Source organism: Zosterops lateralis, assembly GCF_965231275.1.
Source record: "Zosterops lateralis genome assembly, chromosome: 6".
NCBI classification, from domain to species: domain Eukaryota; kingdom Metazoa; phylum Chordata; class Aves; order Passeriformes; family Zosteropidae; genus Zosterops; species Zosterops lateralis.
The window spans coordinates 26,918,588-26,941,314 of record NC_139761.1 but is presented as its reverse complement, the minus strand read 5'-3'; the positions used below and the strand labels follow the sequence as shown (position 1 = coordinate 26,941,314).

General features: G+C 39.1%; 2 protein-coding genes across 14 annotated transcripts in view; one reads left to right on the top strand and one right to left on the bottom strand.

The window, feature by feature from the left end:
* The first annotated feature begins 159 nt into the window (after positions 1–159).
* On the top strand, positions 160–19,727 carry AP4S1 (adaptor related protein complex 4 subunit sigma 1). Of its 6 annotated transcripts, none has more exons than XM_083864391.1 (8): positions 160–208; positions 5,352–5,463; positions 5,909–6,016; positions 7,148–7,348; positions 8,715–8,801; positions 9,363–9,431; positions 12,502–12,525; positions 18,991–19,727. In XM_083864391.1, exons 4-8 carry the CDS (start codon positions 7,211–7,213, stop codon positions 19,117–19,119), a joined length of 447 nt encoding a protein of 148 aa, XP_083720517.1. In that variant the 5' UTR covers positions 160–208; positions 5,352–5,463; positions 5,909–6,016; positions 7,148–7,210; the 3' UTR covers positions 19,120–19,727. The 6 variants fall into 6 exon arrangements, with proteins under 6 accessions (XP_083720517.1, XP_083720520.1, XP_083720515.1 ...); XM_083864389.1 differs by lacking the exon at positions 160–208 and adding an exon at positions 342–866; XM_083864393.1 differs by lacking the exon at positions 160–208 and adding an exon at positions 343–866 and having other exon boundaries at positions 12,502–12,513.
* Positions 19,728–20,899: 1,172 nt separating this feature from the next.
* Positions 20,900–22,727, bottom strand: part of HECTD1 (HECT domain E3 ubiquitin protein ligase 1) — a 55,256-nt gene continuing 53,428 nt past the window's right edge. For 7 of the 8 annotated variants that reach the window (XM_083862834.1, XM_083862828.1, XM_083862835.1 and 4 more), the window contains 2 exons: positions 22,259–22,403; positions 20,900–21,863 (listed from right to left, as the gene is read on the bottom strand). In XM_083862834.1, the coding sequence (XP_083718960.1) occupies positions 21,726–21,863; positions 22,259–22,403 (283 nt within the window). In that variant the 3' untranslated portion in view covers positions 20,900–21,725. The remainder of the gene's footprint in view (positions 21,864–22,258; positions 22,404–22,727) is intronic. The other variant, XM_083862833.1, reaches the window with a different exon arrangement.

Below are 22,727 nucleotides of genomic sequence, written 5' to 3'. Positions count from 1 at the left end.
GGGGCGGGCCGGGCGGGGGGGCTGCGCCGAGCGGGTCGGGGTGTCAGCGCAGCGCGGAGCCGCCGCCAGCCGCCATTACAGCCCCGGCCCTCCCTCCTCCCTCCCTCGCACCGGCCGGGCGGGCGGGCGGGCGGGGAGCGAGCGGCGCCTGCCGGGAAACCGCGGCCCGGCCCCGCCGCCCCGCGCCTGCGCACAGCCAGGAAGGGCGGTGAGCGCCGCGCCGGGAGCGGGACGGGCCCGGGGGAGCGGGACGGGCCCGGGGCTCAGGGCTCAGGGCGGGCGGGCACTTCCTGCGGCGGGGCCGCCTCACCCCCACGGGCCGGCCCGGGCGATCGAGGTCGGGGCTCCCCTCTGCCCCCGGTGACAGTCGGAATTGGCGACTCGGGGGTGCCGGACGGCCCGGGAAGAGCCGGCGGGAAGGCGGCCGGGCCGGGCCTGCGTCCCAAAGCCAGGGCAGCGCGGTCCGGCACCTCAGTTCCTGAGACTCTGCGCGGTTAATGGTGCGCTGAGTTTGCCCCGCAAGGAGGCGGTTTAGAATAGATGTATTAAATTCATGGTATGCTTCTGGAAACTAATCTCTTCATGAGACCTCGGTTGTGATGTGTGTAATGCGTTCTCCCCTTTAGGAGGAAGAGCGCACCATGTTTGCTGTTCAAAACTCTTCCACTTGAGGACGGTTTTGCGAGAAGTTACCGCTCTATTTTATTTGGCTCAGTTTTATCAGTGATAGCAATGCAGTGTTTGAGGCCATAGTTTGAATATGGTGAAATTGCCTCGGCTGCAAAATACTACTCTGGAATGTAATACTTAAAAGTTGTTATCACATCCTATTTCAAATGATCCATTGGTCACCCATTTTAACTAAGGTAGGTCTTTGGTTTTGCCTATCTTCAAAATTTTAACATGCTGTACTCATTCACTACATGGGTAGTTTCCTAAAAAAAAGGTCCGTTCTTGACACATATGGAATTCTGTTAATTACTGGAAAAAAAAGTTTGTCTCAGTACTGGTGTTTCCTTTCTTTACCAATCTCTCATTAGGTGTGTATTGATGCTTCAGTTAGTTCATCCAGTTCTTCCTTTCTTCTCCATTAAATCATTTCCTACTAAAATGTCATTGTCCATTCTTCCTGATTCCATACCAATTAGGCAATCTAAATCCAGCTCCTTTCCACCTCAGCTGATTTCTTTTCATTGTCTACTGACGGTTACCTAATGATTATTAAAAATTGAGACTTAGCTCATAACTAGTTTAAGCCTTTGTTTAGCTCCAAATGTCCAGGACATTCCTCATTCCTGACTATATGAGAGTTATTGCAGTTTAATTCCGTTACTATATTCAGTCAGCATTTTGACAACAGCAAAGGAAAATGTTTTTATTCTTTCCTTCCTCCCTTGACTTCCCTAGATAATTAAGGTTGCTTTTTTAAAAAAATCTCTCTTGAAAATGAACACAGTATTTTGTTTTAAAGCCACACTGACATACTTGTTTCATCTTTTTGATGAACTGTTATGGGCACAATAATAAACTAGAATGCAAAAGTTACTTTTACTGGTAAATTTAAAATAGTATGTGGTTTTATTAAAGCCTTGTCTACTGACAGACCAAAAGTAGGAAGACCAAAGGTTCTGATTATGTGTGTGGTCTTCATTTGCTATGTGGTTTTGTGCAATAAATCTATAGGAAGCTCAGTAAGCAAAAATATAAAAATAATTGTTCCTGTGCTACGCCTGCTTGTGCTTCATGCGTCTATCATTTAGCCATTTTTAAATTTTCATTAATGTTTTCATTGCAGTTTAACCAATTTTGTACATTTGGTGCAGGGCCTGGAGGGGGAGGCAGATGGGGAGTGGCTGAGGTCACTTGCTCCGTTCAGCCTGGAGGAGTCTGAGGGGAGACCCCATTGCAGACAACAATTTCCTCTTGAAGGGAAGAGGAGGGGCAGGCACTGCTCTCTTCTCTGTGGTGCCCAGTGGCAGGACCTGAGGGAATGGCCTGAGGCTGTGCCATGGCAGGCATAGGTGGGATATTAGGAAAAGGTTCTTCCCCCAGAGGGTGGTTGGGCACTGGAACAGCTCCCCAGGGCAGTGGTCACAGTGCTGAGCTGAGTGAGTGACAGTTCAAGAAGTTTTTGGACAATACTCTCGGGTGCAGGATGTGACTCTTGGGATTTTCTGTGCAGGGCCAGAATGATGTTTGTAGGTCCCTTCTAACTCAGAATATTCTACATTTCATACACACATACAGTGCCATTAGATCTCTGCATCCAGAAAATCAACTTGTTCAGAGTTGGACAGTGCAGTACATCATTTCCCTGTAGTTCTATCTAACATTTATTTTTAATTCTTGGTGAAGCAGTTCTGTAAATACATATTCATGTCATTTCTTCATTGCGAGATTTTATCTCTTACATTCTAGCTAAGAGCCCTAGAATGTTGCAAACCTTTCTGAGACGGAAATAACTAAAACACTTCTAAATCTGTAGACATTGGCTGGAGTGGTTGTAGTTTGAGAGACACGTGTCTTATTTGAATTACAGCTGTATTGCAAGTACAATTCAAACTTAGGTTGTGTTTCTTTTTTTATCATTTATGTGTCAAATTATGTATAAATATTGGTGAAATTTGTGACAAACTAAATTCAGTGCTTGTATCTATACCAGAGGAATAATTAAAATTATATTTAAAGTATGCTTTATATTACTGTATGTAGAATCATCTGGGTTGGCCTCGTGGGAGACTTTAGATCTTTTTATCTACAGAACAGGTATTGCAGGCTTTGCCTCTCTGTGAGGTCTCAGTTGTTATCTGAAAAGGAGTGTCACTCAAACAGGGACAAGTTACTTTGAGGTGTCTCATGTGGTTATGCAGCCTGCAGAGCTGACATGTCCTGGAAGCAGCTCCTGAACCATGTCAGCCTGGCAGTGTGAGTCACACAGGCCAATCATGATATGGGTTTTCTCTCATAGATATTTATCTGCAAGAGATACTTTAATGAGGGTGAGATCTAACACACTGTAACACTCATATTTAAATGGCACTGGATGAGCTGTATGTCATCTGTATGCATGCCAAATTGTCTTTACAGAAGATGCATTTTGTAAGGGAAGTAAAGTAGAGTGCTACTTAGTCACTCTAGAAGGTAATTTCTTTTGAAGGAAAGTTTGCAGTTTCCAGACTTTTTACATCTTCCTGAAGCGATACTCCTGAGGTTTTTGTTTATAGGTAGTTTTCATTCAGTAATAGAGTTCCACAGGTGCTTTGTATATTGGGTGTGCAGGACATGCAGGAAGCATTTACCACAGGCTGTTCTGGGCAACATTTCTAATGCATGGTTGACTGGGATGGAGAGAGTTGGACTTGACAGTCCATCAGGATCTCGATAGTCTCTTCCAGTCTTCGGTTCCTAAGCGCATTTGTGATGCAGATAGTTGTCCAGTGACCTGGAATGAGACAGCCTATTCATTTCTGACAAACAGAAATGCCTTTTCATTACTAAAATGAGCAAAATAATGGCAGAGATATGAAAGGCTTGCATCTTGTCACCAATTCCCTTGAACCATTCGATTCTGCGTGCATAAAAGCATCGTAATTTGTGTGTATGTGCATGGACACACGCAGACATGTGCGTGAGAATGCCCAGAAAAGCACTGAAGAGTTGTATCATAAGAAAGGTAGCTGGCTTTTCAAGTAGAGTTCTGATTATTGATCATAAAAGGGAGCTTCTCAAATACAAAGAACTGGAAGGAATGCAGTTTCTTTACCCATCAACATGCACAGATATGCTTTTTGTTTGTTTATTATATTTCACAGATTTCTTTACATCCTATATATGCAAAACTCATTTTAACATGTTTTCTGTATCTGGAAGCCAAGATGAATAGAGAAGAAATAAATTTTGTTTGTTAGAAACAAAACACAGTCATTCCCGTGACTTTACATTTTCCGTAAATTGTACAAGCAAATGGTTTTACTACTACGAGTGTTTTTTTTCAGAATTAGTTCTAAAGGAAATAAAGAAACCCCTTAAGATATTCTAACGCTAGCATTATTCTCAAAGTCAGCTATGCTTGCATACTTTTTGTATATTTTTACAAAGTTATTATTTGAACTTGTTAATTTATTCCACTTTCTCTGCACAAAACTGTGTGCCTGTGCTGCCATTTATATGAACAGAATTTCTGGTTAAAATCTTGAAAGCTATCTTTGAGGCTGGTGGGAAAATACAGAAATGGCTACAGAAAGAGTGGACCTCTTTCCTACAGATTCAAAATCTGTTGATGATGTTTTCCAATCCTATGAATAATAATTGTCTCATAAATTAGAGATAACACTTTTGAGTGCTACTGTGGTTCTACCTCTCTTACAACATTGTTAGTTTTTTCTTTGTTTAATCTATTCTGGATAAGAGCATTTGTGCAGATTTTTTTTTTTTTTAAACAGTCTGGTCTAAATATTTTCATCTGTAAAGCAATCCAGGCCATTCATAAGGATATATGCAGATGAAATAGTCATAACATCAGAAAGGGATTACCCATGTACAAAGATTAGGTTAATAAAGGAATAATTAGGATTAGGGGCCAATCCTGCAATAGGATCATACGTGGATTTGTTGTATGTTTTGTTGTTACATATTGCTTAAAAGTAATTCAAAGTAAAACAGCTCTGTTAATGCTCCTGGGGTAGTTGTACTGCTCTATTTGTCCTCTTGTTCTCAAGCACTTGGTACCATTTATAACTAAATTATCAAAATAACTTGGGTCAAAACAGAGAACTGTTAATTCTTGTTTCAGCAGTGCCAAACACAAAGATGAAGTGTAAAATTCAGGTGAAAAAGGAAAAGCTGTCTACACCACTGTTATTTTCTGTTTAGTGTGGACAGACGTCTTTTGCAGTTGGTCTCCTGTGCCTGAGCTCGCTTAAAACAATGGGCAGCATTTCTTAGATTGTTTCTCTTTCATGCTGCAGCTTCTTCTTAAGTAGCTTTAAAATTTCACCTTCCTTCTGTCATGAGGTTGGCTCTTGCTATGGAGCCTCATTCTGAGCTGGAAGAAATTGTTCGTTCTTGTCTTTCTTGGAAGGTTTTTATCAAAAACTGACTACATCATCTTTGTATTTCAACTTTACACTTAAAAATATTAAGACATCTTATTGCAACTCTAAGTTCAGGCAGCAATTCAAAATAGAATTGGGGGGGGGAAGAGCCATATACTAAACACAGTAAAGATTCTATAGATGGTAGTCTCCCATTTAGTCATCAATGTCAGTCTACTTGCCATCCAATAGTGAAGATCCCATCATACATTTCTATCTATATTTTTCATGTTAATGACCTGGTTCATTGTTTCTCAGAGCCAAGCTTGTGCTGATTTAGAAGCCCATCACTGACCAGTATCCACGACTCTGCTCTGGGAGTGACACAACAGAAGCACATTCCTGAGGAGGTTTCACCTGCCTGGAGGAGGTGAGAAAGCTCTGAGATTGTCACAATCCCAAATGGACTCTGTTGTCTTGAGGACTGATCCTGAACTAACTACATGTCACTCAGCTAAGAATGAGTTCTCAGTATTACGTCAAATTAGTAAAAATACATTTGAAATTACATATGGACATCTAAATTTCTTTGTAGATAGGCTGAACCACAGTACACCGAGAAAAAGAGGGTCATTTTCTTGAGATCCAAGTGATGGTAAAAGAGGTAGTTTTTCTTTCAGAAAACAGTGACCACTGTGAATCAGAAGTAAGCAATAATTAATGTCAACACAATATATTGGGACTTGTTGCATCACTGTCATGAAAGATTTGTCATCCATGGATGGTACATAGCCAGGTTATTCAAGTTGCTAATAATATAATGCACCTATGGACCTTGTCTTGTATTTTTTCCCCTTTTGCTTTTCTACATTAAGATACACTGTTTTTACTCAAAGAGCTACGCTGTATTGTTCTGTGGATTCCTGATAGGTGTTTTCAGTTTAGACTTTGTCACAGAAGGTGTGAGATCTGAGATGCTCCAGGTAAGGACCAACTCTTCAGAGCTGGGAAAAAAGAGAAATAACTTTTACAGTAGCTGCTGTATTTCCAGTGCACAAACCTCAAGATTATTTGAGCCAATAAATCTGGGATGCAAATAGAGAGACAAGTGGAAAATATTTACAGTGATTGTTCTCCGGTATTAAAGAAAATAATCCAGAACTTCTGTTTCAAAAATTTACATCTGCAGCTTACTCTATTTTTATGCTTTTCAAAACATCAGAGATATCAATTGTTTAGCAAGCAGATTCTGACATATGCTGTGCTCTTTTTAATGCCCTTTTTCACTGTACGTTGCATGTGGTATATTTATATTCCACAGCTATATTTCAGTGGTGTTGAGTGGATTAATATTTATTTCTATTGAGATAAAGGTCTTTTGAGTAATTATTGTTAACTGATTTCTTTTTAGCTATTGAAGACCCACACTTTTGTTTTCAGTAAGTGCAGAATTTACCTTTTGCATCAGTGTGGGAAATCAGACAGCAGAAGATAGATTTCAGTAGCTCCTGGTCCAGCTCAAGAAATGTGGTGATACTGCAGATACCCAAATATTTAGGAATCTCTCATTCTGCATTAAAGAAATGATCATGTGTTGTGGCTCATGCATTTATTTCCCTTTGTCATCTCTCCATTCAATTTGATATGACAATGGTATAAATATAATTGTTAAATACCAGTCAGGGAAGGAAAAAAGTGCTTATAGGCAAATTCTGCTCTTAGGAGCTGTATTAGCATGGTTTGGTATTGGGCAAATTTTTGATGTTCACAAAGTTAGCATGCAGGAAAAAAATGGTGAGTAGATTTATGGTCATGAAGAAGTAATTGTTTACTCCTCCATTTTCCAAAATCCTGTCAGGAAATTAATTTGATTGAAATGTGAAAATTTCAAATGTGAAACGTGTTGTTAATTGGATAGTTTGTGAATAGTTGTGTGGGGAAAAAGAGGAGTTTTTCCATGACACGTGTGCAAAAGATTTGAGATATTTTTTCAATGTTCTATGTTGTGGCAATAAACTCAGTCATAAATATATACATACCTGGGCTGGATAGCTTTTAGGAAGTCTTTATTCATATGTATTACTACTTTTTTTTTTTCTTTCCCTTGCTCCCAGAAATACTCTTCTTGATTCCTGCACCAAAAATTGAAATCTACCACTGAAATCAACAAAAAAGAAATGATAAAATTTTTTCTTATGGTTAACAAACAAGGTCAAACAAGACTGTCCAGGTATTATGAGCACATAGAAATTAATAAACGGACAATGCTGGAAGCTGAAGTCATTAAAAACTGTCTCTCCCGTTCAAAGGATGAGGTAGGTTTTGTAGGTTTTATTTTATCCACATCTCACACCTTTCCCATTGATAATTCTGAAACTTATCAGTGTCTATCACAGGTCATTATTTCATTTGTAGCCATGATAAAAAGATTGAGTTTCTAGATTATGGGTTCAACCAGTTGAACTGTTATTCTGTATTGAATAAATATGTTTTTCTGAGGCTTACAGAGATTTTGGAGTTGTGTGTATCACTGTCATGAAGATTCCTCTTCTTTGTTTGAAGAAGCTCAGAAGTCCAGGAAAAATTCATTTTATCCTTGTATTGCTTGTCTGAGAGAGATGAATAGAGGGATATTATTGTTCTGCCAGAGGGTAGAAGGCAGAGTTTAAACTTAGGGTAGAGGATTCCAAATTATGAAAACATTATCTGAAGCACAGGGGATTTTGGAAACACAAATTTTTAGGCCTCTGTGTTAGACTTCTTTATTAAAAAAAAAAAATTCAGGTGTTCTGCAAGAAAGTCAGAAAACATAAAAAGTTGGAAATTTTTTTGGATTAAAGTTGAGATTTTTCATTGCTCTCTTAATTAAATCATTGGTTCTTTAAGAAAAGCATCAAACTTTTGCACATTGACTTGAATTAGAGGAGAAATATGTGACTTGGATAGTGAATGAAGTTTTTTTGGTTTGTATTCTGAAGTCAGCTTTTCATTAATGATGTGTGTTCTTGCACAGCACTCGTCACATACTTCCTTCTAGGAAACCTCAATAAAAATAGCAGTTCTTATAAGGCCCTTAAATCGCAGCTTTGACCATGGTTACAGAAATGAAGGTCTTGGTGCTGCTCCTGCGAGGTCATTTGGGAGCGCAGGAGCTGCGGGCGCTGCCGCTGCCATTTCGGGCACCGAGAGAAACGACCCAGGAAAGGCGGCGGCGTCCCCTCCAGCGGTGTGAAACGGCGCCATCTCCTGGCTCCTCCTGCTGGGAAAGGTGTTCATTCCCCACCGGCTCTGGAAGGCCAATATTCTTCATTTTTAATTAAAATATTGATAATTTTTTTTAAATAGGAAAATTACCTCTAGGTTTCTTTTGGAAAGGGCTTGCAAATGAAAGTTATGGAAAAGTACTGGGTGCCTTTATAACTCCAAACAATAGTTCAGTTCTGCATGTTTCAGTTTTTCTGTTTAAAAAGTGGTGGCGTGTTTTCTGCCAGCAGATGCAAAGTGTGGTGTAACAGTTACTGCACTAAATTTCTTTCAAGTTGAAGTTGATGAATCTTGGGAAATCAGTGTTCTCTGTGGGTCTTACGAACCTGAAAACTCATGCCCTTTGAACAATATGCTTTATACTGTTGTATGCTTAAATGGCAGCTGTTATATTTGATTCATTTTGCTTCTGCCTAGTGCTCTTTCATTGAGTATAAGGACTTCAAGCTGGTGTACCGACAGTATGCAGCCCTTTTCATAGTTGTTGGCATTGACCAGACAGAGGTAAGAAATTATGTACCCTCTTGCAATGAACGTTTATAGTGATTATCACAGGCTAGAGCTCACTATGGAATTTTTCAATAGCAATTAGAGAATTTCAAGGAGTCACTGAAAAAAAAAGCAACAAAAAAAAACCCTCAACCAAGCCAAACAAACAAATCCCCTCCCCTCAAAATTTTTATTTCTGTGAAGTAAGAGAGATATAAAAGCAAGTGTGCTACGTTTGGTCTTTAGCAGTGGAATGAATTGTTATAATGAGATAATCTTCCTGAGCCTTGTACTAATTCTGCACTAATTTATGTGAGGTGGGGTTTCTCAACAAATGTTAGCATTACAGCCAGGTCAGCTGTCTCCTCTGTGGTGACTTCTCACTGTTTTTAATGTCCTTGGCCAAAGAAAAAATTCCTGTACTGTTGGCTACAAAGATGCCAGATTATTTTGCTTTTCAGAAAGGGAAAAAAGAAAGGTATCTGAAAGCTGACAAGTACTGTTATTACATTTGTTCAGGTTGCACTGTTACATTTTCTAGATACTGATTTAATATTCAGTTGGTTTTAATTTCAGAATGAGATGGCAGTATATGAACTAATTCATAATTTTGTGGAAGTTTTGGACAAATACTTCAGCAGAGTGGTGAGTGAGTCACTGAATCTGTTACGAAACATTTTTTCTCTTTCAAAACTTGGGTGAAAGTGTCATTTCAGAGAACAAATCAAAGAAAAATATTATAGAATTTTGATAAATATTATCACTGTGAGGGAAGGCAGTATGAGCTGATTTTTCAGAGAAATAGAAGTATATATGGATTATAAATTATCAGACAAGGAATATCAGAAATATTTCTATTAGAAAAGCATGGGTTTGTAGGTTTTATGGGGTTTCTTTGGGTCATAGATTCTTAAATTAGCCATGGGCATTTTATATGTTTTAAAGAAATAAAGAGGTTTTACTTTGCAGTTCTTATGCACGTTATAGCATTTCATTCCCCAAATGAACTTCATGATTAAGATGGGGTAAGCATGAAGCAGGGAACTGACATCACTCTCACTGAAGATTAGAGGAATGGAGCAAAAGAAACCTCAAAAACCAGTTTGTACTTGTAGTCCCCGTATTGTTGTCAGGCAACAGTGGATATCTGATAAAGGAGCTATTATAGAGATAGTAATTTTGTTAAGGATTCAACATCAGACATGGCTCCACTTAAAATTACACCGTTCCTTTTGGTGGGAGATTTTTTTTGCTTGCTTGTTTTTATAAAGTTTGAAAATGCAGCATTGCAATTCTGGTTAGAACATTTGCTATTTAATATAGGGTTTGTAATAATCTTGTTACAAAAAAATTTTGACTGAAATCATAGTTTGGCAAAGTTTCAGTTAACCTTTGCTGAAATGTGTTGGATATCCGTCTTGGAAAAGAGGAGTGGATAGTTTCCTCTGTAGTCCATGTACTTGAGGGCATTACACTGTACATACATAGGTATCAGTATGCAGGGCCTGTAACTGCTTTCCCACTTCTAGTACCATAGCAGGCATGGCAGAGCTCCCTCTGTGAATTCAAGGACATGCTTGAAAAAGTCATCTGCACCCTTGCCTGTTTAGATGCTTGGCAAATCTTTTAGGCTGTTATCTCAACTGACGTTGCCGCAGTCCACTGAAACTTCTGGTACTAAGTATATCACTTTCTGACTGCACTGAGTTCAGAATTTCTCTTAGAATTGCTGATTGTAGTCCCAACCTAAGCAGTGATAACCAGGAGTGGAATTAGATCTCGGCAGCTCAGAAATGCACAATAAAATTTAGTCACATCTTATTTATCTGATGGAGCTAGTAGTTGCCAAGCACCTCTCAAATTTTATTCAATTAAAGCAGAGCAAAAATAGATGCAGTTCTTATACATATAAATGTAGTATATATATATAATCCTTTGACCACATATATAACCCAGCCACTGATAGCTGTTAGAAATTTGCTGAGTTCATCATACCAGAGTGGGGTTTTTTTATTATTTTCCATAGCATTTTGAGTTTGAGACTAGAGGAACCTAAAAGGGGGCTGCTGAAAGAATCTGATGCCATTTGATGGTTCTGGTCTTAATATATAACACGATAAATGGCAGAGCACTAAGACAAGGGCTGTAATTCTAGCTGGGGCTTCTGGCAGTAACCACACAGCAAGAAAGTCTAAATCTGTACTTGTACAGATTACTGTTTAGGATTTGCAGAATTTTAGCAGAATCCCAAATTATGATGATGGCAATGGAGACAGAACTCTGGGAAAAGAGAGAAAATGTGTCCCACTCTAGAAGGACATTTTGTCATCTATTATTTTTAGACTTGAGAGCTTTAAACATTCTCACGTACTCTATTTTTATCTAATGGAGTTTACAGAGCTTGAATTCAGATAGGAGAACAAACATTAATGGAATTAGGGGGAAAGCTTTCAAAGTTGCTTGTAAGATATAATTCTGAGTCTCCTTCACTTTTACATGGCTATCCAGGAAAAAATTCCGCATACTGTTCAGAATTCCAATGTCTCCAACTACTTTTTAACACTGAGAAACCTTAAACTGATTGGGCCCTTAAAACGCAATTTTTGTGATGCATTAAAAACTTCTAATTGAATAATAGCAGAGGCACTCAGCAGAGGCTTGTAGACTAGAATTAGTCCAGTTTAGATCATCTTTTGACCACAGAAGTAGGAAAAAAAAAAGTAAAACCTTACCAGCTTTACTCTGCCTTAAAACCAGGTTTAGACCATGAATGAAAACCACGTTATCAAACTAAATTCTCTAGGTAGCAGGTAAAGATTCCCTCTTTTAGTAGAGACTGGGCAATCTCCACCCAACTCTGCAAGATCTTAAATGCTAAGGCTGTAATTATTTCTTTCTAAGTTTAGCTATTTAACTGAGGCACCTAAGTTAGAAATTTGGTCACCCTAAGCTCCCATTACTGGCAGTGGTGACCGATGAGTATCTCGAGAACGTGAGTCATGCCTCAAGTGTGCCGAGTCAACTGGTAAAGATCCCCACCTCTTCTGCTGACTGCAGAGAGACCACGAGGGCTTCTAACTCAGACATTTTTGTTAAATGAGTAATACTGCCTGGGGTGAATCCAAAAATGGAAGGGAAATGATGACTATGAAGAATTGCATTGCTGGGGCTGGAGAATACTTAGAAGTGCTAAGGGTCCAAAGCTTGGAGTTGCTTTGCCTTTCCTAATATATGCAATCACTACCACAGCCATGGGTATATACAGTGTCTAGATTTGCTGTTGAAATGCTCTGCAGCAACAGCTTTAACTCTGTAAACTTGGCATTAACATCCTGGTTTTGCAGAAGGAGGAAGAGAGAATACAGGGCTGGAACTGCCATGACTAGAGCTGCTGGTTTTCCACCCACTCACTCAGATGGCACTGCCTATATTTAAATTGTTACTTGTAGGTGACCTCAGTGGGTATTTTTAAGTAAAACATTAGCTTTGATTACAGAGACAGGTAACACATGTAAAGCAAAGCAATGTTCCAGGAAAGAGCATGCAATTGTCCAGTCCAGAACAGAAATCTGAATCACTCTAAAATTTTCTATCGTTACTTTGAAGACTTTCTTTATCCTTTGCAGGGATGTGTAATGTTTAATGATTATGAGATGAGATCATCTGAGATAAGAGATCAAAATGTAACTAATGGCTGTCTATCTCTTCTTTGCAGAGTGAATTAGATGTATCCTTTTCAGTATCAGAAATCCATTGTTACTGCTTTTTGGTGTATGTTCCAGTACATACTGTCTTCATGGCACTGACTGTCGCTCAAGTCAATGCAATGTTCACCCTTTTTGCACTTGGAGTAAGTAGCACCATTTTGGCACCTTTCTGAAAGCACAGCTGATGTTCACATGGGTCACCTATTTAAATCCTCAGTCATTAAGATAAGCCTGGTTCCATTTAAGGTAAGACACAGAGAGCTTGTTTTGAGAGAACTAAGTACATGAAAAGTTAGATCCACGGGGAACTTTCAGGCTCAACTAGTTAGTACTTTAAGGTTTCACTTTGAGTTTACAATAAAATAGATACTGAAATTACTGTAATAACAACTGAATGTTACAACTGCATCTTGAGCCAAATAGCAGCACTGTTTCTAAGATTATGTTTGCAGTTTGATGTTGCTTCATGAAAGCAGTAAGTGAGTTTTACTTTCTATATCTTTGGAAGCAGAAAAAACCTGGGAGGAGAATATTTAGGAAACCAAGCGTTAACTTCTTTTCCCGTTCCTCCCCTTACATTGCTGTATTTTCATGTGTATGTTTTGCAGGGTATTAATTAAAATACGAATTAAAACTCACCCAAATACAAATACTAAAATACAGTCCTAGACAATTAAACACAAATAGCAAGTAAATAAAACACAATACTGAAAAAATTAAACCAGGAGAATGTAGCACAGTCTTCCTTCTCAGTTCTTCCAATTCCACAGCATGTTCACTCTACTGCAGCAGTTCCTATGCTTATATTTGTTGTTGGTTAAATGCAAATTCTGCAAAACTGAAACAAAGAGTTTCAGTTACACACCTGAAATCTTGCAATCAAATAATTTAGTTTATTTATGTTATGAATTACCACTCATGAAGAACATAGAAAAAGTCTGTAATTTGCCAAATGGTCTCACAATAACTCTTGTGCTCAGTGCAGTTAGTCTGCATGCAAAATATCTGCTGGAGAAGGTCTGCAACAGTGAACACCAAGTAGCATTTACAGAATCTTTGTTTACAGCATATCTTGCAGGAGACTCTCATAATTTGACTCTCTGCTATTATTTTTGTGTACAGATCCATAAGAAGTTTATTTTAAATGTGATAGTGGCTATTCTATATAGCCAGTAGTCTTTATTAACATGAAAAAAATAGCAGGAAACGACATGAACTCAAAACCCATTTAAAATAGACCATAATTACTAAGGCTATTCAGCCATGCACAGAGCAAAGCCCAGTTAAATCCAAAAGCTGAGCCTATCACACAATTGAGATGTCCCTGGAGCTCACACCAAGCCTGCAGCACATGCTCTGGTTCTTGCAGCTCCCAGACATAGTGCATTACCCCAGTATTCCTGGCAATGCAGCTCCAGCAGAGGCAGAACTCCAGCTTTCATTTAGGTCCAGGGCATCCACATTGTAGCTCGTGTCAGGAAGGATGCCTTGGGCACAAGGCAGGGGCTGGGTCCAATCTGAATCCTTCCCAACAGGATTTCTACATCACGTTGGTATGTATGACATTGATGCTAAACAATGCATGAACGATTGCACAGTTCTCATGTATTCTGCAGAAATGAACACAGATTACTTTTGGGCTTGAGAATAGTCAGCTTTTTACAGAAGCTTTCATGTGTGAATTGTGAACCACTTAGGCATTATTTGATGTCCATTTTCATTTTGAGTCAGTTGCACACTTAAGCGTACCTAGGCTGGAATGACATAACATTCCTAAAGTTATTTGGATTGTTTTTAAAATATCAGTAAGTAGTGTTGTGATGGAACAAGTACTGAAATTGTCCTCGGGGTGTTATCCCCTAATGTGTTAATAGCACTGGATAAGCCTCACTTTGTCTATAAAATAAGTGGAGGGAAGGGGGTTATGTAGCACCAAAACTCCAGCTTGGGTGGTGCAGAAACTACTTTCTTGCAATGATGAGGACAAGAGACTATAAAAACACAAGTGTTAGGACAGCGGCTTTATAGGGAACAGAACGCTGATAAGTATGACGGTTTCTAAATTACTAAAGATAATTTTTCCATTGCTCGAACTGGTGAAGCAAAGCTTACTTGAGGCCACATTATTAGCTTCTAGAGAAAGAGGTACTTATGCTCCCCTTGAGGGAAGGGAAGGTGACAGAGTGCTCTAGAACTAAGCATCTGAAGAATGTTGTCTTGATCCAAAAAAGCCATTACATTCCATTGCAACTAGCTGCTGCTGCTCCTCCTAGGACAGATAAGAAGCTTTGACACAGGGAGTACTTCATGTGAATCGATTATTCTTCAGTTCCCTGTGGGATAACACTAAGAATACAGTGCATTTAAGGAGTGAGAAAATGGAATGGTGAATTTATTCTGAGAATTTATAAGGATACACTTCAGTTTGCACTGTAATACAAGTGGGTGAAATGGAAACGTATAAAGACTAGCTTAACAGCAGCTTAGTTCTAGAATTTCACAGAACTTAAATGCACCTTTGTCTCCTATTTAATAACAGCACAGGCATTTGAGGAAGAAATGGTCAAGAAAGCATTTCACGCGTTTCAGTACCTTAAACGTGCCTGCAGTTAGACAGGCTAAAAGTTATTGAAAGTGAACACTGGCAAAGGTAAGTCAGAATGTGCGAGTCTAGACTAAATAAAGAAGCAACTCCAAATACTCTCTAGTTGAATGTACGCGATGGAAATCAAGGGTTTGTAGTGGTGTATATTCAGTACCAAACCATCTGCCCCTTATGTACCTGTACTGTAATCTACAAAACCTTTGTTTGTGCTCCTGGGTGTGTTCTGTGATCACAAGGTGCACTTCATCATCTCTTAAGCCTAGACACACCCTTGAATTACTTGCCTGGAACCCCCTGAGATCTCTAAAATGCCTCCATATGAAGAAGTTATTTAGAACATACAAGTCCTAACTCTGCCTTTTCCCCTTCTTTCCTTCCCCTCTTCCTTGCTCAACTGTCTATATAATGTTTTGGAAAAGGAGACACAATACCTGTGTTACATGTACCTCCTCTTAGTATGCCTTTGCCATAAAAACTCCGGGATAGTAAAAAGTACCATTAATGCCTTTAAGAAGGGGAACTCTTAAATAACATTTAAAAAGCCAACTGTGTAGGTACCATTTACTTCTGCTGCTTGGTACCCAGCTGCTGCAGCATTGCCAGAAATTGGGAAGCCAAAACCAAGGCTTCATCTTTTCCCAGGCTGGCATAAAGAGATTAACACATTTTCCTCTGCATTCTTGTTCTGCTATCCTCTGCAGGGGTCTAGTGAAAGTCCCTTAATGTTCTTTTTGTGAGCAGCCAGGATTCTTACTGGAAGCAGGACCTTAAATGACAGCTCTGGGTGGAGCATATGGCAATGCAAACACCAAATACAGCTTTTTCCTGTTGCCAGCTGCTCAAACTGGTTTGCTTTGCTGCTTTCAGTTGGGTGTGGATCTATGACTCCAGGGCTTTAAGCCCTGAAATTTGGGGTCACTTGCCAAACAAGTAACAGGTGGGGAGGATGAGCTTTGCTAAGTATCAAATACATATCCCTCCCTGGGCAGGGCGTTCAGACATGAATGGCTGAGCTGTGTTGGGCAAGATGTAACCATAAAGCTTAGGTGAAACTTACAGGAAGGGGAAAAGAGCCAGAGGTGCTCCCTGTATAATCCAACTGTTTGCCAAGAACAGTGTGGTGAAGGGAGGTGGGATATTAGGTTGAGGGTAGAGGTTAAAGAATGCTTTGGGACCTTCCAAAATTAAGTTGATAGATCTTTACAGAATGGTATCAGTATCCTCATTCAATCTGCAAATGAAATTAATGTTTCTGGAGTGATGACTCTGAGATTACCACATTAGAGATGGACAGAAGTCATACCACTTCTCTGCAATGGAGTAAGCCCATTTGGAAATAACCTGAAATAGCCTGCAGGGAAATTAACATCTCTTTGAACTTCACTGGGTCCGAGTGGAACAGCTCCAAGATTCTAACTGGTGTGGGTACAGTTTTCCTTTGACATGGTATTGGTGCTTCTGGAAATACAGCAGAGGAAAAACCAGTGCTAGATGTGATTTAAATGTTTTCTTAAATAGAATGTCACGGAAAAATAAGATGGGAGTGGCAGGTTGCTGCATCACCACTGATCCTAGTTGATTAAGTTGTCTGGGTTTTACATTTTTGGAACTGTTAAAGGAAGAGGAAAGTCTGGACTCTGCCATGGGAACTGAGGCAGTGTGAATGAGTGGTAGAGTGTAAAAATTAAAAGCCAGGAGGAATTGGCTTTCTCACTTGTTGAAACCTAAATGGAATGTTATCTAATTTCTTTAACAGATCCTGTAGCACAGTGCAGAGCAGTGCCAGAGGTGAACTAAGCAGCAAAACAGCTCTCTTTCTAAAAATTCTCACATTAGTGTAATAAAGGAATCCTAACTTCTCAGAATAAAATATTTCTGTAATGGCTGATTTACTCAGTGAGTTTATCACAGCAAGAAAGTTGTCTTCAATCTTTAAACTGCCAAGCCAAGTAAAGCTACCACCTTTGTCTCTGATACCACAGAAATAGTGACTGTTTAAAGTTGTAAGGACAGCACTGCTCCTTGGTATCAAAAGACAAGAGTCTGATTTTTAGAAACAATGCAGGCCTATGGTCAGATTCAGGAAGAAGTCTGGCATTTAAAAAATATTTTACAATTAAATTAGGTAGTTAAGTTTAGGTCAGCAAATTAGAAGCTTTCTGATGAACTGTGGCCATCCCCAAGACCCTGTTGACAGCTACAGTTTCTCACCTAGCAGTAACTAGTAGAAAAGTTATTTGGGGACCTGAACTGTGCTACTACAAATACCCTCACATGCTGTGCTCTTGGACAAGCAGAACACTTCCACTGGGGCAGTGTTACAATTGCTTCCCCTTTTGCACAAATACACAGTAGCATCGACTCCAGCCCAGAGTATTCACAGCAAGCAGGAACAAACACACAGATACCTGGCTCCTAAGCTGTTGTCATTTGCAGCTCTACTCATACTGCTCCAGCTCTTTGGCAGAGCAGTATGGCTGACTGCCAAAGTCAGATCCACTGGCAGTCAGGAGACAGAGCAGTCTTCTTCAATGCCTGAGTCATGTCCAAAAAATAAGACTGATATTTATCACACTGAGCAGAGGAAACTTGATGCCTTCAAAAACCTGAATCAGTAACTCCACTGATTAGCAGGGAAGTCCACTAACATAAATACAAAGACTGGAGCAAAACCAGGCTGTCTTCCTGAGTTCAATTCACAGTATCATAAATAGCAGAGTGGGAGAGAAGGCACTCAAGAAACTCATCCAAGTGGGGGAAAAGTATTGAGAGATGTATTTAGCAGTTACTGTACAAAGCCTTGCTAGACTGCAGCAGTCCTCAATACATGGGCAGGATTTAGAAGGTACAAAATGAAGGCAATGCAGATCTGTTGTGCTCAGCACAGAACACATGTAAAGAGCAGCAACAGGTGTAGAGTAAGACAGATAAAGGGTTATTCATGCTCTGTGTATGTATGTCAGTGAGAAACAACAGATGCACCCAGCAGGCTGCTTTGCTGTGCCTGTTTCCATTTCAGGTTCTGGTGATAAATGGCAACATCTGAGTTTTTTCACAGCATAACCCTTGGCAGTTGTTCAGTGGATGCGCTGGACACTCGTGTCTGCATGTATGTGCATGTGTCATGAATGCCCACCACTCCTGGAAGGCCTGCCATCAGGGTTGTTTTTGAGACAGATGCTGTTTGATAAAGTTAAGGAAAGACAGATGTGCTTATGGACAAATTTCACAAATCACGACTGTACTGTATTGCTGCAGATTATTTTCCTTTGGGTGAATATTAGAGAGTATAAATATATTTTAGAAAGTATTTAAAATATAAACCATTTATTTACCTTTGCTCTTCTTTATGATATTTACTGCTAGATCAATAACTCAACTTTATGGATCAGCATACTCCTCTTAAGCTATTTCCAAGCAGATCAAACACTGTTAGTAATTCAGGGCAAGGAAATTTTGAGAATCTAGTGTTTAAGAACTTGGTAATTACTTTTCTTGGAAAAATGCAGAATTTTTGCATCTTCACATAGAAAGTTGTGACCCATTGATAATATTTCATATCCAGACAATACCTGATACTCGGGCAGATAGTAAAATAACCACCTATATCTCAGTGTAAGTTTACCTGGCTTTGCCACTATGTACTATTACTATATTCCAGGACAGGATACTGTTGGGGCTTCAACTTCTCTACTTTTGACCACTCTGTGATCAGAAAAAAGTGTCAGTTGAACTGCTTCCCTAGCTTTATTATAATACTGGTAAATAAGCTAGAATAAATTAAGAAATACCTATTTTTGTAAATTTTTAGTAATGACGTAAGTGCCTATGATTTTTTTTTCTGAATTATCCTCACATTGTTCAAAATATACTTAACTTGAAATGTTTCTAGATCATGTTCAATTTGGACAGGGTGCACATCATTTTGGATGAAATGGTGCTAAATGGTTGCATTGTGGAAACGAACCGGAACAGAATTCTCGCCCCTCTGTTTGTGCTTGACAAAGTGGCAGAAGGCTAGGAAGATGCAAGAGTGACTAAGGCATTTTACAAAAGATGGCAACAGCATCAAGAATGCGCCTATAGCAGTTTTCTGCTGTTGTAAGACTGACTCATGCAACATTCAAATTAGTTGGAAAATATTTTCCATTTCTCTTATACTCTGTGTACCCAATGGGAAAGATACAGCTAAACATGTGGATGCATTCAGATGCAGCTTCAGTGACCCAGCAGAAATCCTCCTAGAACAGTCAATAATTCTAAAACATTTTGAGGATGAAGAAATGGAAACTTACCATGACTGACTAGGTATCACTTTGAATTATGTAGTATCATGCCAGATCTAGAAGACAAAAATCAGAAATATAAATTCAAACTGAGTTTCAGTCCTTCCCTTAAGCACCAGCTTGATTTATTTTCATACAAATTTACTGTTAATAATAGTCCTGTGACTTTTATGCCCCCTTTAAACTATATTCATCCTTCATAAAAAATATGGTTTCCCTCCCTTTGCCATGCAAGTCATGGACACAAAAAGAAAAGTACAGATGTATTAAGTATTTCTGCATACTTTGCAAGTTGTAACTGGAATTATTTAGCACTTAAATATTATTAATAAAATATAATTAAAATCAGAAGTTGAATGCTCTTTTGTCATGTTGGCTTTATAAATTACACAAAATCTTTTCCATTTTGGCACATTAGTGTGGTTTCTTTTTCTTTTGTATATGCTATCTATGCATCAAGATGAAAACTCTTACAAACGATGAGTAATGAAAGATATGCAAGTTCTTGGGACCAGGTAGGTAGAGAATGTAGTCTCCCTTGAGCAGGAAGCTGTAGCTGTGCTAAGTGCTGATTTACACTGCATACTACTCTGTAAGTCAGGGGACAGTTGGCAACCTCCACTTACTTCCACTTACCTTTCTACAACTGTTATCTGCCTCCTTCTTCTTAACCTCCAGCCCAACCCTACCACATAAACAGATATATGAACAAGCACATTCTGTGTGAAAGCACATACTGGTCACATAAATACCACTCAGACACCAGGGTGTAAGGAGCAAAGAGTGCTGTGTGTGAGAATAATCCACAGGGCTGGCTTTCACACAGTAACACGTTTATCAAAACAAGATGATGCTGGGACTGGAGCAGAGTTGCATAAACCTGGATACAGATGTTTGTCTGAAGCACAACAGGCAGGAGGGTGGATATTCCCCTCCAATTCTGCATTAGGGAAAATGTAAAAAACAATGCTGTGAAAAGAAATCTGGCACCAACCTGATGTGTATGTGCAAGGCAGAGTCTTTTAAGCCCCTCATAGCAGTGGCCTGACAGAAGGTTGTTACTGAAGACAACTGGCACAAAGCAGAAGTTATTACATAGATTCAACTACAATAGCCTTTTTTTTTTCTGGTATCAATTACTTTTAAAAATCTTCAAAACCATAATGTCATCTTGCTTTATCATACTGCAAGCCACCTTTTTTTCCAATAAATATCATGTGCTAACACCAAGGCAGCCAGTCCATCTCAAGTAAAAGTGAATCAGCTGTATCACCTGACCCAGATTTTATTCCAGTATATTGAAGAACTATAGTCTCAGGTCACTTAAGTGCACCAAAACCTGCCACATGCAGGTTATCACTGCCAGACTCATTCTTAGGAAATTTCATATACTCTGAAAAGATCTGAACACAGAGATGAATTTGTGAGATCAGTAGTTCTCTGAAACCTTTAAAAAAGCATGGCACATTGTTCAGAACATGTACTGAGATTTTGTAAGTACTAAAGAAGTATTCAGAAGAGACATTTTTATATGTTGCAAACATTTTAATGATTACTTTTGAGCTTACACATTGGGTGCTTTTTTTTTTTAAACTTCAAACTGCAACAAGTTAAATAAATGTTTATAATATACAAAGAAAATACAACCGAAAGTAAAACTTGCTTTAAGTGTGCCTTGCACTAGGAACCAGTGTTTTTTAATAGCTTTATTGTTGAGCTGCACAAACACACTTAAGGATTTGATCTTTATAGCAGGGCATTTGAGAAATCAAAATATATTCCCACTTGAAAGAAAAAGAAGGAAAAAAATGGTTGTGCATGATTATACGCAAAAACCCACTAAAATACTCCAATAGTGCAGGCACCATTAAAAAAGAAAAGGCTGGAGATGCCCATAAAGTTTAAATTTTAAAGGAAGCAAGTTTCTGACCAGTTAGCTTAAAGCCAGCAAAACAGGGATCAGTGATGGCAACTGTAGTGTACAGGGTATTAAAAGACAAACTTTACACAATACACTGTTAGAAATTTGTATCAGTGAACACTGAAAATCTGATGATCTGTTCTTTGGAACAGTCAAACAGAAACACCTTAATTTCCAGTTGTGCAAGCCCTTGAAGCATCACACAGTGTTCTGTGCCAATTTCTTGCTGGCTGTGTAGTTACAAGGATTTATTTTGTCATTAGCAGCTAACAAACATTCCACATTTTCCTAAAGCCTCACAGGTGAAAAAAAGGCAAGTCTCGTCAGAGCACAGCGTGGAGATCGTATTTTTTGCACACAAACACAAGAGGCTTCGCTAGTATCAAAAACACTTCCACGTCCCAGGCTGCGGCCGGCGGCTCAGTTGAGATGGAAGCCTTTCTCCATGGTAGCAGCTAGCAGACGCTCCCTCATAATCTCCTCAGAAGAATACTCAGGCAACTTTAGGTAATGCACACATGTATTCACAGATGGATAACTTGCATCTGTAGCATCAACCTGAGAGAAAAAAAAGAATGTTTACTGCAGTTGTTCACTGCACTCCATATGGAACTTTAAAGTTGCAAAGTTCTCTACTGCACGGCACTTGCTGCATACCTAACACCAGTTGTCAAGAAACAATAGCATCAGCAAAGCTACAGCCCAAATTATAAATATACTTGCTTTATATGTACACTAATACTTCGATATTTAAATATATGAATTAAATATGAAAATATATGAGAGATAATATATGGTATCAGAGAGCAGACCTGAAACGAGGTTAGTATCATAACCTTAGCATAGTGCCATAAATGAAATAACTAAAATAGAACTCGTCATTGTAAGTGCAGAAGCTCTTGCATTGCCAAGCCAAAGCAGCTGGTTCAGAGGGTGCCTGGGAGGTGCTGTACCTTGCGCACAACAGTGAGCCGGGGGTGGAGGTTTGCCAGCCCTCCTGGTGGCAGTGTGGAACAGCCCGTGGTGAACTGCAGGAAAGCCTTCCTCTCATCCGAAGACATACCACACAAGACTCTCACAAATCGAAGGAATCCAGGGCTTAAAATAAAGTACAATAATTAGTTCTGATAACACTGCAAGAGGGGGGGCAGGAGGTTCTAAAACTTGACATGGGAGAATTACAATCTTTAGTCATATTTAAGCAGACATTATAAGATTCCAGGGGCATGGTGAATATTAGGAATAAAACATCCTTAAATCCAAAAAAGTAGTCTTTAATCTCCTAGCAAAGTATTACACAAAAAAAATGTAGGTACATACTTATCTTGAGGTCTTATTTGCTATCTTGCATTTGAGCACATATGACTGTGTAGAAAAGCAGAGCTCAAAACACTTCAGCAGGCTTATTCTAGCACAGTTCCA